General features: G+C 33.1%; 1 protein-coding gene across 1 annotated transcript; it reads right to left on the bottom strand.

The window, feature by feature from the left end:
* Positions 1–1,124: 1,124 nt before the first annotated feature.
* Positions 1,125–7,116, bottom strand: LOC128867308 (uncharacterized). The gene is made up of 2 exons (XM_054108416.1): positions 6,172–7,116; positions 1,125–2,891 (listed from the first exon to the last, which is right to left on the bottom strand). The coding sequence occupies exons 1-2, from the start codon at positions 6,293–6,295 to the stop codon at positions 2,500–2,502; spliced, it is 516 nt and encodes a 171-aa protein (XP_053964391.1). The 5' UTR covers positions 6,296–7,116; the 3' UTR covers positions 1,125–2,499.
* Positions 7,117–13,393: the final 6,277 nt, after the last annotated feature.

Raw genomic sequence — 13,393 nt, 5'->3', positions numbered from 1 at the left:
TAACTTTCCATTAAGCTCGTTAGATATAAGAGACCGTTAAAGGTTTTTTTATTTCAAGAATTTTTAATTGAATATATACAAGGTGGCGCAAAATTAATCATCCAATTTCGTTTTTTACTAAATAAAAAAAATTATTTTGAATGATGAAAATCTTGAATTTTTAAATTGAATATAATTAATTTTTGATTAAATATATACAACGCGGCGCAAAATTAATCATCTAATTTTGTTTTTTACTAAATAAAAAAACTTATTTTGAATGATAAAAATCTTTAATTTTTAAATTGAATATAAAGATAATTTTCGATTGAATATAGACAAGGGGGCGCAAAATAAATCATCTAATTTTGAGTTTTACTACATAAAAAAACTATTTTGAGTGATGAAAATTTTTATATTTTTAAACTGAATATGAATATAATTAAACATATACAAGGTGGCGCAAAATTAATCACCCAATTATGGTTTGAATTCATTTTTTACTAAATAACATATTTTAACTTATGGAAATCTTTATATTGCTTGTTTGTTTGCAAACTGTAGCTGTCTAGTTCGTAAGTGTCAAAAATGATTAGCGTACGGCGCCATTTGCAAAAATTATACATCTTCCGATAGGATAATTAAATTCATGTATGCATATATAAAATATATTATTTTTTATTTAGTATATATCTTGCGAATATGTATGTGATATGTTTAATAAAAAACAGCATGTGCTTTATGGAAAAAGGAATAATTATGTCCAATATTTAAATTTGTGTTTAATGTTTACAATTAACCACGCATGACATTTATTATCCTGCTTTGCGCATGAAACTTTGTAAACTTTTTTGTATCAAGACCATTATTTATAAGTTCTAAACTTCTTTTATTTTAATTTTTTTACCCTATAAATCCATACAGTATATTATATTTAAACATATATTATATTTAAACATATACTACCATTTATTATATTTATATATATTTAAAGATATATTACCATACAGTATTATACTTAAATTTTTGCTTGCTTTATTAAATTTTTGACAAAATTAAAATTTGGTAAAATATGTAATATTAAATTAGAGTACAATAAAAACAAAAATTAATAAATAATAAAGTATCTTAGAGGGCAAGGCATTTACTGGTATTTTTCAGCGAATAAAAAATTGCTTTATGCAGCAATTTATGAAAATCAAAAATCGATAACAATCAAAAATAATGATACCTGAGCAAAAAGAAAAAACAGACACGAAAGCAGGAGTAGATATTAAACTTGAACGAAGAGACAAACAAAATCGAAAAATAATTACTACCCTCAAAGAAAACAAATAAAAAGTATTTTTTTTTATGACATCAAACCAAACCGTTTGATTGTCAAAGCAAAGTATTGGGGAACTAGAAAACAAATAATGAATTCGCCTTGTTTCTTCCTGCGGTGACAGTCACATGGACACGGCGAAAGAAAAAACACAAAGCTGATTTACCAACACCACCTTAAATAGATTCGCCTTGCATCAAACCAAATGCGAAATCATGATCAATCAAATCTATTTTGAAATACTCGTACAAAAAATATAATTAACAAAAATCAGTTTTCGATTTATTGCCGTTCTAACAGCATTAAACTCACACAACACCCCTTTCTCTCTGGTCCCAAACTATCTAAACCGCTTGTTTCTAAGCGTGTCGTTAGATGAGATACAAAATGGCAAATGATGATGATAAGTGCAGTATCCGGAAAAAAATGGTCCGGCATACCTTCCTTACTTGCAGAAATACTATTTATACGAAGGCTTCATAGCGACAGTGTAACCTCTCCTGACGAACACCTCTATTAGCCGGACAACTCCCTTGAGCGGATATTTTTTCTATACCAAATCTTATGTAGCGGAAGAAGACGGTGAGTGTCCGCCCAATACAGATTTCTCTGTATATAGAGCCCTTCATATTTACTAAGCCTTTTAGATAAATCACAAGGAATCATAAGTATCCTACTATTTTTCAACTATGTCAGAACTCATAATATGGTTTCTTCGATACCTCGCGAACGCCCGAAATATATTTTAAGCTGTTAAAAATGTATGACATACAACAATGCGACACTTATGACGCACTTGTGAATACCCCAAATGAATAATCTGGGTTAGGTTATACGGATAGCTCTTAAAGTTGTCAACCAAAGGTCAGAACGGGTGATTGTGATGGCGAGAAAAAAGTATTTTTCCTATCCTAACTTTCTTTAGGCGAATTCAGCCAAAAGAATGATTCAATTTTTACAATGTTCTGAAGTGTATTTTTCGATGGGCGCAAGGTAAGTGTTAAGGCTACTTACAACGATCATGTTTCTCATTGCATTCCTGTTTCACCAAAAAGATAAAACTTCTCTTAATTATTAAAGACTTTAATGAAATATCTAATAAAGCACAGTTTTAGGCGTGCACACTTCCGCAACTTTTACTGTTGCTACAATACTTAGAGCACTTATTTACTACAACTATTTTCTGACTTAAAAAATTACTTCTTCGACTCGTCATGTTCGACCGGGTTGTCATTTTTGTTTTCTGTTTTACCATCAACCACCTGCGTTTCTTCCTCTTCCTCCTTCTCCACTAACTCTTTACTATCACTTCGGGTCAGCATTTGTGTAGTCTTTTGTATGGTTGTGATCTTTTGTTGCAAATATTCCTTTCGGCGCTCTTCGGCTTTTTCGAGTTTCTCCTCCAAATCCTGTAAATTTACAGTGGCCGCTTCGTTTTCCGCTGCTTGTTCGATCAGTTCTTGTATGCGCTTGGGTGGCTGCTTTTTCACCGTTGCCGCAAGTAAGTCTTTCGCTTCTTCAGCATCGGCGGTGTAAACTTTAGTTTCGGCCCCATCACTCAATGGAATGATGAAAGCTTCCGAGGCAGCTGAAATGGGTGCGATAGAGCAAAAGAATATGATTTAAGTTTTTTTAAAGATATTATTTTAGATCTTATGCGTTTCGAGCTAAAAAGGTGGGCGGGGATCTTATGCGTTTCGAGCTAAAAGAGGGGTGTTCAAAAAGTATCGCGAATTTTTTGTTTTTTTTCAAAAATTATATATTTATTTATTAATATCTATTTTTCCCCCTTTAAAGTAATCCCCATGAGATATTATGCACTTGTGCCAACGTTTTTTCCAATCTTCGAAGCACTTCAAAAAATCTTTTTTATCTTGTCCAGCTCTTCCTTCGATGCCGTCTTTATCTCGTCATTCGTAGCGCAGCGTCGTCCTTTCATGGGCCTCTTCAGTTTCGGGAACAAGAAAAAGTCACAGGGGGCCAGATCTGGGGAATACGGTGGCTGTGGCATCATTAGTGTGTTTTTGGCAAAAAAGTTGCACAGAAGCAACGATGCAAGGCGAATTTATCCACCTTGCAACGATGTGTGAGCAGGGGCGTTATCGTGATGCAAGAGCCAATTTTTGTTCTTCCACAAATCCGGGTGTTTCTGGCGGATTGCTTCGGGCAAATTGAGCATAACTTGCAGGTAATATTCCTTATTGACCGTTTTACCCTGTGACAAGAACTCATGATGCACAACGCCCTCGCAATCGAAGAAAACGGTAAGCAAAACTTTTACATTCGACCGAAATTGGCGCGCTTTTTTCGGTCTTAGTTCGTGCGGCAGCTTCCATTGAGATGATTGAGCTTTGGTTTCCACGTCATAACCATGAACCCACGATTCGTCACCAGTTATGACCCTCTGAAGCAAATTAGGGTCGTCGCGGACAGAGTCCAACGTCTCGTTAGCAATGTTCATGCGATGGTGCTTTTGGTCGAAATTGAGCAGTTTTGGTACGAATTTTGCGACGACCCGTCTCATTGAAAAAAATCGAATGGCACGAGCCAATCAATATGTCTAGGTCCTCAGCAACTTCTCTAATGGTGATTCGACGATTGGCCAATACCATTTTCTTCACTTCATACAGTTTTTCGTCTGTTGTTGAAGTGCTCGGGTGTCCGGCACGCTTTTCGTCGTTCACATCTTCTCGGCCTTCTGAGAACATCGGTAAAGATTGATTTGGTCCAAAATAGCTTCTCCGTATGACACAGTCAACATTCGGAATGCATCCGCGCACTTAATTTCGTTTTTCACACAACAATCAACAACTAACTGAAGATTCAAAATGGCCGAACTCGTCGGCATGAGTGGGAGGCATGAGTACCAACATATCGCCACAAAAAAAATCGAAATTGAAATATACGTGACCTGCGAAAATTCAAAATTCGCGATACTTTTTGAACAACCCTCGTACGTGCTGTTCTTTAAGTTAGATTAGATTGGAATGGTTACCCAAGAAATGGGCACACTTGGACGAAGATAAACGGATTCGTCCTTTGTGATACCATTATGAAGGAGGTAAGGTGAAAGAAAACACCGATGGGATGAAAGGAGAGGGCGGGGAGAGGTGGTGCTGGGGTGGTTAGGTTGTTCTTTAAGTTGAATTTTAACGAAATAAAAAGGCAAAAGCTTCCAATGTGGTAGTTTTTTTTTCAATTATTAATTTTTAATTAAATTTATTTTATATACAATAGTTTATAGCATATTTAAGTTCTTCTTGTGGCGACAAAACCAAATAAGATTCATAATAATTTGAATGAAAAAATGGAATTAAGCAGAAACAGAGTTCGAATGAAGCATCTATAAATTTGAGTATAGGCGCCTATTCCCTAACAATTTAACGAATTTTTATATAATTTTTGTTTTTTTTAAATCGGAATTTTCATCATTAACCTGAGCATTAAAGTGGTTAATATGACAACATGACAAATAGAAAAAAAAAATTTAATAAAGGAAAATTAAAACAATTCATTACCACAACAACGTAGGAAGTTGTTAGTCCGTTTTACAGTTACACAATTCAAAAATTTCTAACCAATTCAATACAACCGCACACTGTTTCAAGAAAAATGTAGTTCCTTAATTATTTTTAAGCTTGATTAAAAAAAAACTTGAAGTTTTGAGAGTTATAATTTTTAGATTCACATTTAAAAAAAAAGAGGACAAAAATTTTTGAATGTAATTTTAACTTAAATTTTAACCAAAGTATTATTTTCTTATTTCGTTTAAAACGGAGTTTTTTTTCTTTTTGGAAATTCAAATTTATTTTAAAATTTTCAATTTTTTGCATTTTATTTTAAAAGACAATTTTATTTTTTAGGTTTATTTATTTTTTATTTTTTAGATTCGATATTATTTTAGATCCAATTTAATTTTTTAAATTCAATTTAATTTAGATCCAATTTTATTTTTTAAATTCAATTTAACTTAGATTCAACTTAATTTTAAAAGAAGAACTTAAATACAATTTTATTTTAAAATGCAATTCTATTTTTTAGATTTAATTTTATTTTAGACCCAATTTAATTTTTTAAATTTAATTTAATTTAGATTAAATTTTATTTTTTAAACTCAAATTTATTTTAAAACAGAATTTGTTTTTTTTTTTTTTTGTTTTTTAGATTCGTTTTTATTTTTTAGGAATAATAAAAAAATTGTATAAAAACAGTTAACAAGAAATATATTTATAAATTTTTTTATTATTCCTGAACAGAAAACAAACCTCAAAAGTCAATCATTATTTTTGGCTAAAAAATATGAAAGTTAACGTACAAAGATAAACATTATTTTTCATAAAAATTGTTTTAAATAAAGAGGCAGAAATAAAATAAAATATATTTATGAATGTTTTTATTTGATTTGTTTTTTATTTAATTTTATTTCTTTAATTTATGACGTTTTTTTATTTTTTTTTACAAAAATATAAACAAATTTAAAATTTTCTAATTTCGTTTAAAACGCAATTTTATTTTTGAAATTCAAATTTATGTTAGATCCCATTTAATTTTTTTTAATTCAATATAATTTAGATGCAATTTTATTTTTTAAACTCAATTTTCGTTTAAAACAGAATTTTATTTTAAAAGAAAATTTTGTTTTTTAGATTCAATTTTATTTTTTAGGACAGAAATAAAATATTTATAAATGATTTTATTTTTTTAATTTTAAATGTTTTTATTTTATTTATTTTTTTAATTTATAAATATTTTTTTATTCATATAATCACAATAATTTTTTTTTAATTTTTCCCCCTAATTTATTTGCAATATTCTTAATAATAACCTCTTTAATTAAGCCTGCACATGTATGCACTCATTTTACTTACGGTATTTGTTAGAATCTTCCTCACCGACACTTGTTTTAGCAGCCATATTTGAACAATTCGTACTATCGTTTGCTTTGTTTGCATCTGTGACGGCTGGTGCAGAAGTTGAGCAGCCCATATTCATAAGCACCAGCTCTGCTCTAGTAATTTTTTTATTGTAATTTTTGTTTGTCCTTTCCTTTGATCGTTTTTTTTCCTGCTGCTAATAGTTTTTTTCCAATAGTTCTTTTTTTTGTACGTATTTTTTTTTCTAATCGCTATTCTAATTGTGACTTTGAAATGTATGTGTTAGTATTTGATATAATTTCCCGCTGTCAATCGATTTCTGATAAGTGTCCATTGCAATCAAAACTATGACAATTTCCTGTAGATTAAACTCGTACGAAGCCGTTTTACAAGTAAACATACTCGCGCCAAAGTATGGCGGTATGCATATCCTTCATTTCAAACACGTCCTTCACTTTGAATCGCACGTTACACTTTAAAAGCTTCTACTGACACTGACATCTTGCTACTACCAAAGACTTGTATGATTCAATTTCCGTCAACAGGAACATTTGTCTGTAGTTTGCGGTTGCGACTGTTCGAGTGAGTTTACAACAAAATCGATGTCGAATGTCGAATACTGAGACTGACTGTGCTCCATTAATTTCAGAAACACTAAAACGACATTAGTATATAAGTGCATATATAAATACATATGCACATGCTCGAATGAGGTTTTCCCCAGTAGAATTTGTGCTATTAACTTATATTTCATATGCACTGGGCTAATGCAACATGCAAATATGTATGTATGTGCACTTGTTTATAATATTTCATATGACATGAACACTGTCATTAACGTCCACTATCTGTATGTTCGCACATACATATGCAAGCAAAATAAGTAAAAACCGCGCACGTTCGACAATAACTGCCGCTCCACTATCGGCACTTTCCGGTTCAGTCATTCGTACAGGACTATTGTCAGTAAGCATTCGTGTACCTCATAAATATGCCGATGGCCGCTAATATAGTACCTGTGTAGGTGTAGGAATATAAATGTTAGTTTACGTGCTGAATTTAGCTAATTGAGCTGACTGACATTAAGTCTGTGCAATAATGCATGCCCTTTGGTAATTTTTTATATATTATGTCCCCTCCTACGCACATATTTAATTCGCTTGTATATATAATACGAACGAAGCGTACAACACTAGTAAGTAAATATTTATCAGAAGTTAACTTATTCATTTACATACATTTGTTGCTCTATTACTACTACATATGAATTACACGTGTAGGAGTCGTACTTTTTTACACAATTTCCACAAGTATTTAATTGGAGTATTAAACAAATACCCAATAGGTATATAGGAAAATGTGGTTTTTTCCATGCAGTCCTGCGAAAAACAATATATGTAAATCTGTCATTAAATTGATAATTTGTTTATATGGCACCCTGTGAATTCGAATATCCATCTTCCTCCGGTCTCTTTATATGATTGTTTTACGGTTACTATATATTAGCTACAAATGAATGAGCATTGAAAGTCCTTAGTGTATGCTTCTCTAGCTATCCTAACAAGTAGCAGGAGTGAGCTTAAACATTTGGTAATTACTATTTTTTTAATAATAATGACTTTGTATTCGCACAAAGTCCATACGTTGACCTTTCACCTGTAGTACATAAAATAAGTGCATATGTTTGTATATGGTAAGTACCTTCTAAATGTGCTACATATCTGTGCCTCTTGCCTATTTTCTATCTTCTCAAATTTGAGAATATTTTTAGATATTTTATTTCTAAATGCGTTGAAGAGTGTCAATTAATTTGATTTATTAAAAGCCAAACAATTTTACAATAGTGTTTTTAGTTTTTCAATAGAATTTATTTTATATTGATTAAATAAAACAATTGGAGAATAATAATAATTAAGTTATTATATAACATGTGTTTAATCCTTATCAGTCTTTATATGTATATACAATTGAAGTGTACAGCCTTTTTGGGTGTTTGGCCGAGCTCATCCTCCTATTTGTGGTGTGCGTCTTGATGTTGTTCCAATGGACTACAATTTCAAGCCGACTCCGAACTGCAGATATTTTTTTATGAGGAGCTTTTTCATGGCACAAATACACTCGGGGTTTGCCAGTGCCCTCCGCGTTAGGTTATTTGAAAGTGGCAGAACTTAAAACTTCGGATGTGTGCATTGCGCTGCGCTGATAAGTCACAAGTCGTAAAAGACTTCTTGCCAAAAGCTCCAATATAATGCCATATAACTTTTGCTAATGCACATTAAAATCGTGACTTCATTTAACTGAAGCCTAGCAAATGAGTTGGTGTAGTTATTGCAGTAGCGTCAACATTACTAAACATTTTAGGGTGATTTGTGGTGGGGTGGCAGTGCTTGTGCGGATATAAATTATAGCTTGTTTGATGCGAAGGTGAAGTGCTTTAGCCTTTCTTACTACTATATGTGGAGCATCCAGTGTCTCGTTTTTAGTTCAGTGACAATGGAAAAATACAGCTTAGGCTACATCTCTGTCCTCTTATTCGGCGAGGTCTGCAATTCACTTCCGAGTGATTTTCATTGGCACTCTTCGTGAATTTTTGTCATTTTTGTGATTTTTCAAACAATCTCAAAGTAGCCCAATCCAGCGTACTGACAGGTGTTGCACATCGCAGTGAATACTCACCGCGCACATATTCTTAGGGCACCGTCCGGAAGGAGTACGATTAAAACTCCTACAGCAAAGCCCCGTCCATTCATCTCGCATACTGTCAAGGCTCTATTTGTTTTATGTTGCAGCTTGCAAGTTAGGAATCATTTCCGGTGTTATTCATGTAGTGTACTTAATCCTAATTGAATTTTAAACAAACAAGTAAGCTATTTGACCGGGTAAGGTTCTTGTTTATTATTATTTTGTTGTTATTGAACAGCTGTGGAGCTGTTAAAGAAACGTCCTCTGCCACCACCTGTATGAGTGTCGATAAAGAAGTGCGGTTAACCATTATGTGAAACTGCTTGAAGGTAAGCAAAATGTTATGAATATATCTAAAAAAATTAATGGAAAAAGACGAAGCTGATTTTAAAGCTTTAAAGCTCCAAATTTAATTCAATGGCGTTCTTGCAAAACGAGCGGATATTTGCGATACCCCTAAAAAATCAAAATAAAATATTCAAGCATCCGTAGCTGTAGAGTTTGGTTTTTAAACAAGCCCGAATTTATTAACGTGCTTCCATTCTAAAACACATAAGTGCATGTTATTATTATCTAAAAGCTAATTGGCGCGTACACCCTTTTTGTGTGTTTGATATATGTATATATATATTTATATGAGTTATTGTTGTTGTAGCCGTGTTGTAGCATTACAGTCCTCTGCATTTGCATGCATTCACATGTTGGGTCACGTACTTGAGCTACTGTTGTTACGATTGCTGCTGTCAAACAAAGAATGTGGAGTTAAATAAGATAAATTTAGAAAATTAACCAATTTATCGTAATGTAATTAAAACAATTATAGAATTTGTAAACAATTCATACTTCGTTTATTTGAATTTATTCCATTCGCTTCATGTAAAATGCATAGTGGTAGAAAATATTAGCGTACAAAGGCGTGTATGCAAAGTTATCAATGACAGTAAGTTAACAATAAAAAATAATACATCGAAAACATCACGAAGTACCATCTGATTTTTTCGGGCACGCAGCGGCTGTTATTAACGACAAATTTCTACGGGTATATACTGCATTTAGATACATATACATGTTGCGTTCGTTACCATTACTTACTAGCAACATGCTGCTAGCAACATTATAGCGGCAACTACCTGTTGAATATTTCTGCGCGAATGGTGGGTATTGAGGAATTTTCTTAACGCCGATTTACTTAATTTTGGAAACGGAAAGGAGCGCAGCGTGCTCAGAGGAACTTTACAATTTGTACATTTTACTGAAATAAAATGTTTATATACAAACAATGCTAGTTAAAACATGGGAATCAGGCGAACTATTGAGTATATTTTATAGAGGGTGGTAGGTAGCAAATTGTCGCGAGAGCGGAAATGAAAAAAAGGATTTAACAAACATCAAACATCGTGTGTGCTTATTTGAATGTTTTCTTAATAATAATTATAATAATTATGGTTGAAAGTATAACCAGAAATAAAAAAAGTAGTGTATTTTTTCTGTAATTATTATAAATAATGAAAATTCAATAAAATCAGTGTTCCAATTGCTGCATTTTGCGATATCACACACTTTTCCTGAAATATACCTACCTAGATATTATGGAATAATGAAACCAGAAAATTTATGTATGTATATGCATACAGTTATTTCTATATAAATAGATATTCATGACATTTTTAAATCATGGTTGCTAAAAAATAAAATATTTTTCCCAGAAAATATTCAAAAACAAAATAAATGGACGCGCCGCTTACATCTTTTTTGGGTGTTTGGCCGAGCTACTCTTCCTATTTGAGGCGTGCGTCTTGATGTTGTTCCACAAATGGAGGAACCTACAGCTTAAGAGGACTCCGAATGGCAGAGCTTTTTCATGACAGAAATACACTCGGAGGTTTGCCATTGTCTACCGAGGGGCGACTGCTATCAGAAAAAACGTTTTCTTCATTTCGGTGTTTTATGGAGATTCGAACTCACTTTCTCCGAATTCCGAATGGTAGTCACGCCCCATCCCATTCGGACGTAGATTCAAAATAATATATGAAAATAAAAATGTATTATAAAAAATGCTACGATTGGTAAAATATTAAAAAACCAAACAAATCAACGTCTGATAGGAGGCAAATTTATTACAAGTAATGGCATTCACAAATACGTAAAAACATACATACGTGTATTTTGTTTTTGTTTATTAAATTGCATTACGTCAAAATCAGTATGCTCTGCTCTTTACTTACCGTTTCGGTTCCTCACAGGAACGCCAAAAAATAATAATTTACTTTCCAAAAATTAGCTGGACGGATGCCTTCACCTGTAATAAAGGGTGATGAGAATGGAGGTACTTTTTCCAATAGGGATTTTTTGGCAGATCACGCGTGACTACTGTCAAACTACTCGTAAATACATAATTTTTTCAGTATCCATTCACATTTCATCATGGAAAGACTTACGCCTCAACAACGTTTACAAACCGTTCAATTGTATTATGAAAATCGACGCTCTGCGAAAAGTATTCATCGCGTGCTCAAGCCAACTTATGCTGTACAGCGATGAGGCCCATATTTGGCTTAATGGCTACGTCAATAAGCAAAGTTTACCGTATTTGGGTTGAAGCGCAACCCGAAGGCATTCAAGAACAGCCATTACATCCATTGAAAACAGCTGTCATCGGCCCATATTCCATCAAAGACGATGCAAACGGCAAACACTATCGAGCCATGATAAACGACTTTTTGATGCCAAAAATTCAAGTCCATGATCTTTGGTTTCAACAAGACGTTACTACTTGTCATACAGCCCGTGAAACAATGCGTCGTCGTTTCGGTGAGCAATTTATCTCTCGTCTCGGACCAGTGGATTGGCTGCCAAGATCGTGTGATATCACACATTTGAGTTTTTATTTGTGGGGTATATAAAATCTAAATGGTTTGTGGAGAAACCAACTTTGATAGAGACATTGAAACCCAATATTACTAAAGTCATTCACGAGATACCGACCGGAGTCCTCCAGCGAGTCATTTAAAATGGGTGTTTACGGATGAAATAAATGTCATGAATGGTTCTACACAAAAATTGTAAAAATTACTCAATCAATTTGATTTTTCGGTGTTTTATTTCAATTTAAAATCCGATACCTCTAAATTGGTCACCCTTTATATGCGCTTTGGGCTGAAAAATGAAAGAAATATCGACTTTTTGCATTTGAAATTTCTTGTTTTTAATTCTAATCAAGGCGAATCTATTAAAGGTGGTGTTGGTAAATCAGCTGAGTTGTTTCTCTTCTTTCGCCGTGCCCATGCGGCTGTCAGCTCAGAATGCAACAAGGCGAATTCATTATTTGTTTTTTAGTTTCTCAATACTTTGCTTTGACAATCAAACGTACAGAATAGTGTTCTTGGTCTAGTGCCACCACCTTTAATGAATGCGCCTTGATTTTTATAATTTCAAAAATATTTTCGATTCGTGAAGACCTCATCATTTTATACTTGGTACAAATAGAATTTCCGTAAATTGTAATATATATTATAAATTAATCACTCTATAATAAATGGCGGTAGTACAGTTTCCATTTCTAACTTGGCAAAAATTTAATTTCAATGAATTTCAAAGATTAATGAAATTTCGCAAGAATAATTTAACGATATAAAAGTTGTTTGTTCATTTATTATTTAATGCCGCATGATTTAAATTAGTCTCTTGAAGAGAAAGCCTTGTTTGTATGTATGTGGCTAAACTTTGAATTCAATTAATAAGATGACGTTAAAAACAATACCATGAAATCAGCGCCGCACCTTAAAAAGCTGTAAAGTATCAATAAAAGAAAGAAAAAACAAAAATAACAACGACCAAATTAATTGCAGTCTCTGAAACTTGCATTTGCCCTTTTCTGTAGAGGCACTTGTCAATGAGAGTGAAATCTGGATGAAACTGCCGCGCGCCTTAAAGCATCCACCACCAGCGATATTGTGGACCACTATTCACATTTCTAACCAGTCTTGCAGCGTGAACACCGGTATACCTTGTGTATGTGTGTATTTGCATATACTCGTGTGAGTGTGCACAGCTCTACATCTCCACCCACACAAAACAAAAAGAAATTGGTAGAAAAATTTGTGATACCATTTCAGGAGAATGTCGACGACAACATTTGCATACACAAATTCCATATTAATAATGCGTAATAATCGCACAACAAACTCATACATACACACATACATGAATACATATATTTAGGTATTATTCGCTTAGAGCTACGGGAAGCGTGTTTTAATGCCATTTCATCCGGTGCATACTTGTGGGTCTCGTACGGGATAGGCATGATAAGAGGCGCATGCGCATGCGTGTCAACGCTGGGCTGTACGATGAGAATGCCAAATGAGTTTTCAATGAATGAGTGTGCGCGCGGCGCAATTATTTGCACGACAAAAATTCATAATCGCTAGAAAATAATGTCATAAAAATATCTAAATTCTGAATAAGCAAATTAGTTAAGACGATTGGAAATTGAGACTGCAACGACGACAGAATGCAATTAAACTACATATTC

This window comes from Anastrepha ludens, chromosome 6, assembly GCF_028408465.1.
Source record: "Anastrepha ludens isolate Willacy chromosome 6, idAnaLude1.1, whole genome shotgun sequence".
In the NCBI taxonomy this organism is placed as follows: domain Eukaryota; kingdom Metazoa; phylum Arthropoda; class Insecta; order Diptera; family Tephritidae; genus Anastrepha; species Anastrepha ludens.
Note: the sequence above shows the minus strand (reverse complement) of the source record. Positions and strands in the feature narration are given on the sequence as shown.

What these genes read in the sequence shown, in the direction of transcription:
- LOC128867308 (XM_054108416.1), bottom strand. Translation starts at nt 6,295, where the DNA reads ATGAATATGGGCTGCTCAACTTCTGCACCAGCCGTCACAGATGCAAAC. An exon ending in GGAAGATTCTAACAAATACC is followed by an intron (nt 2,892 to 6,171) that starts GTAAGTAAAATG and finishes CACCCATTTCAG; the next exon opens with CTGCCTCGGAAGCTTTCATC.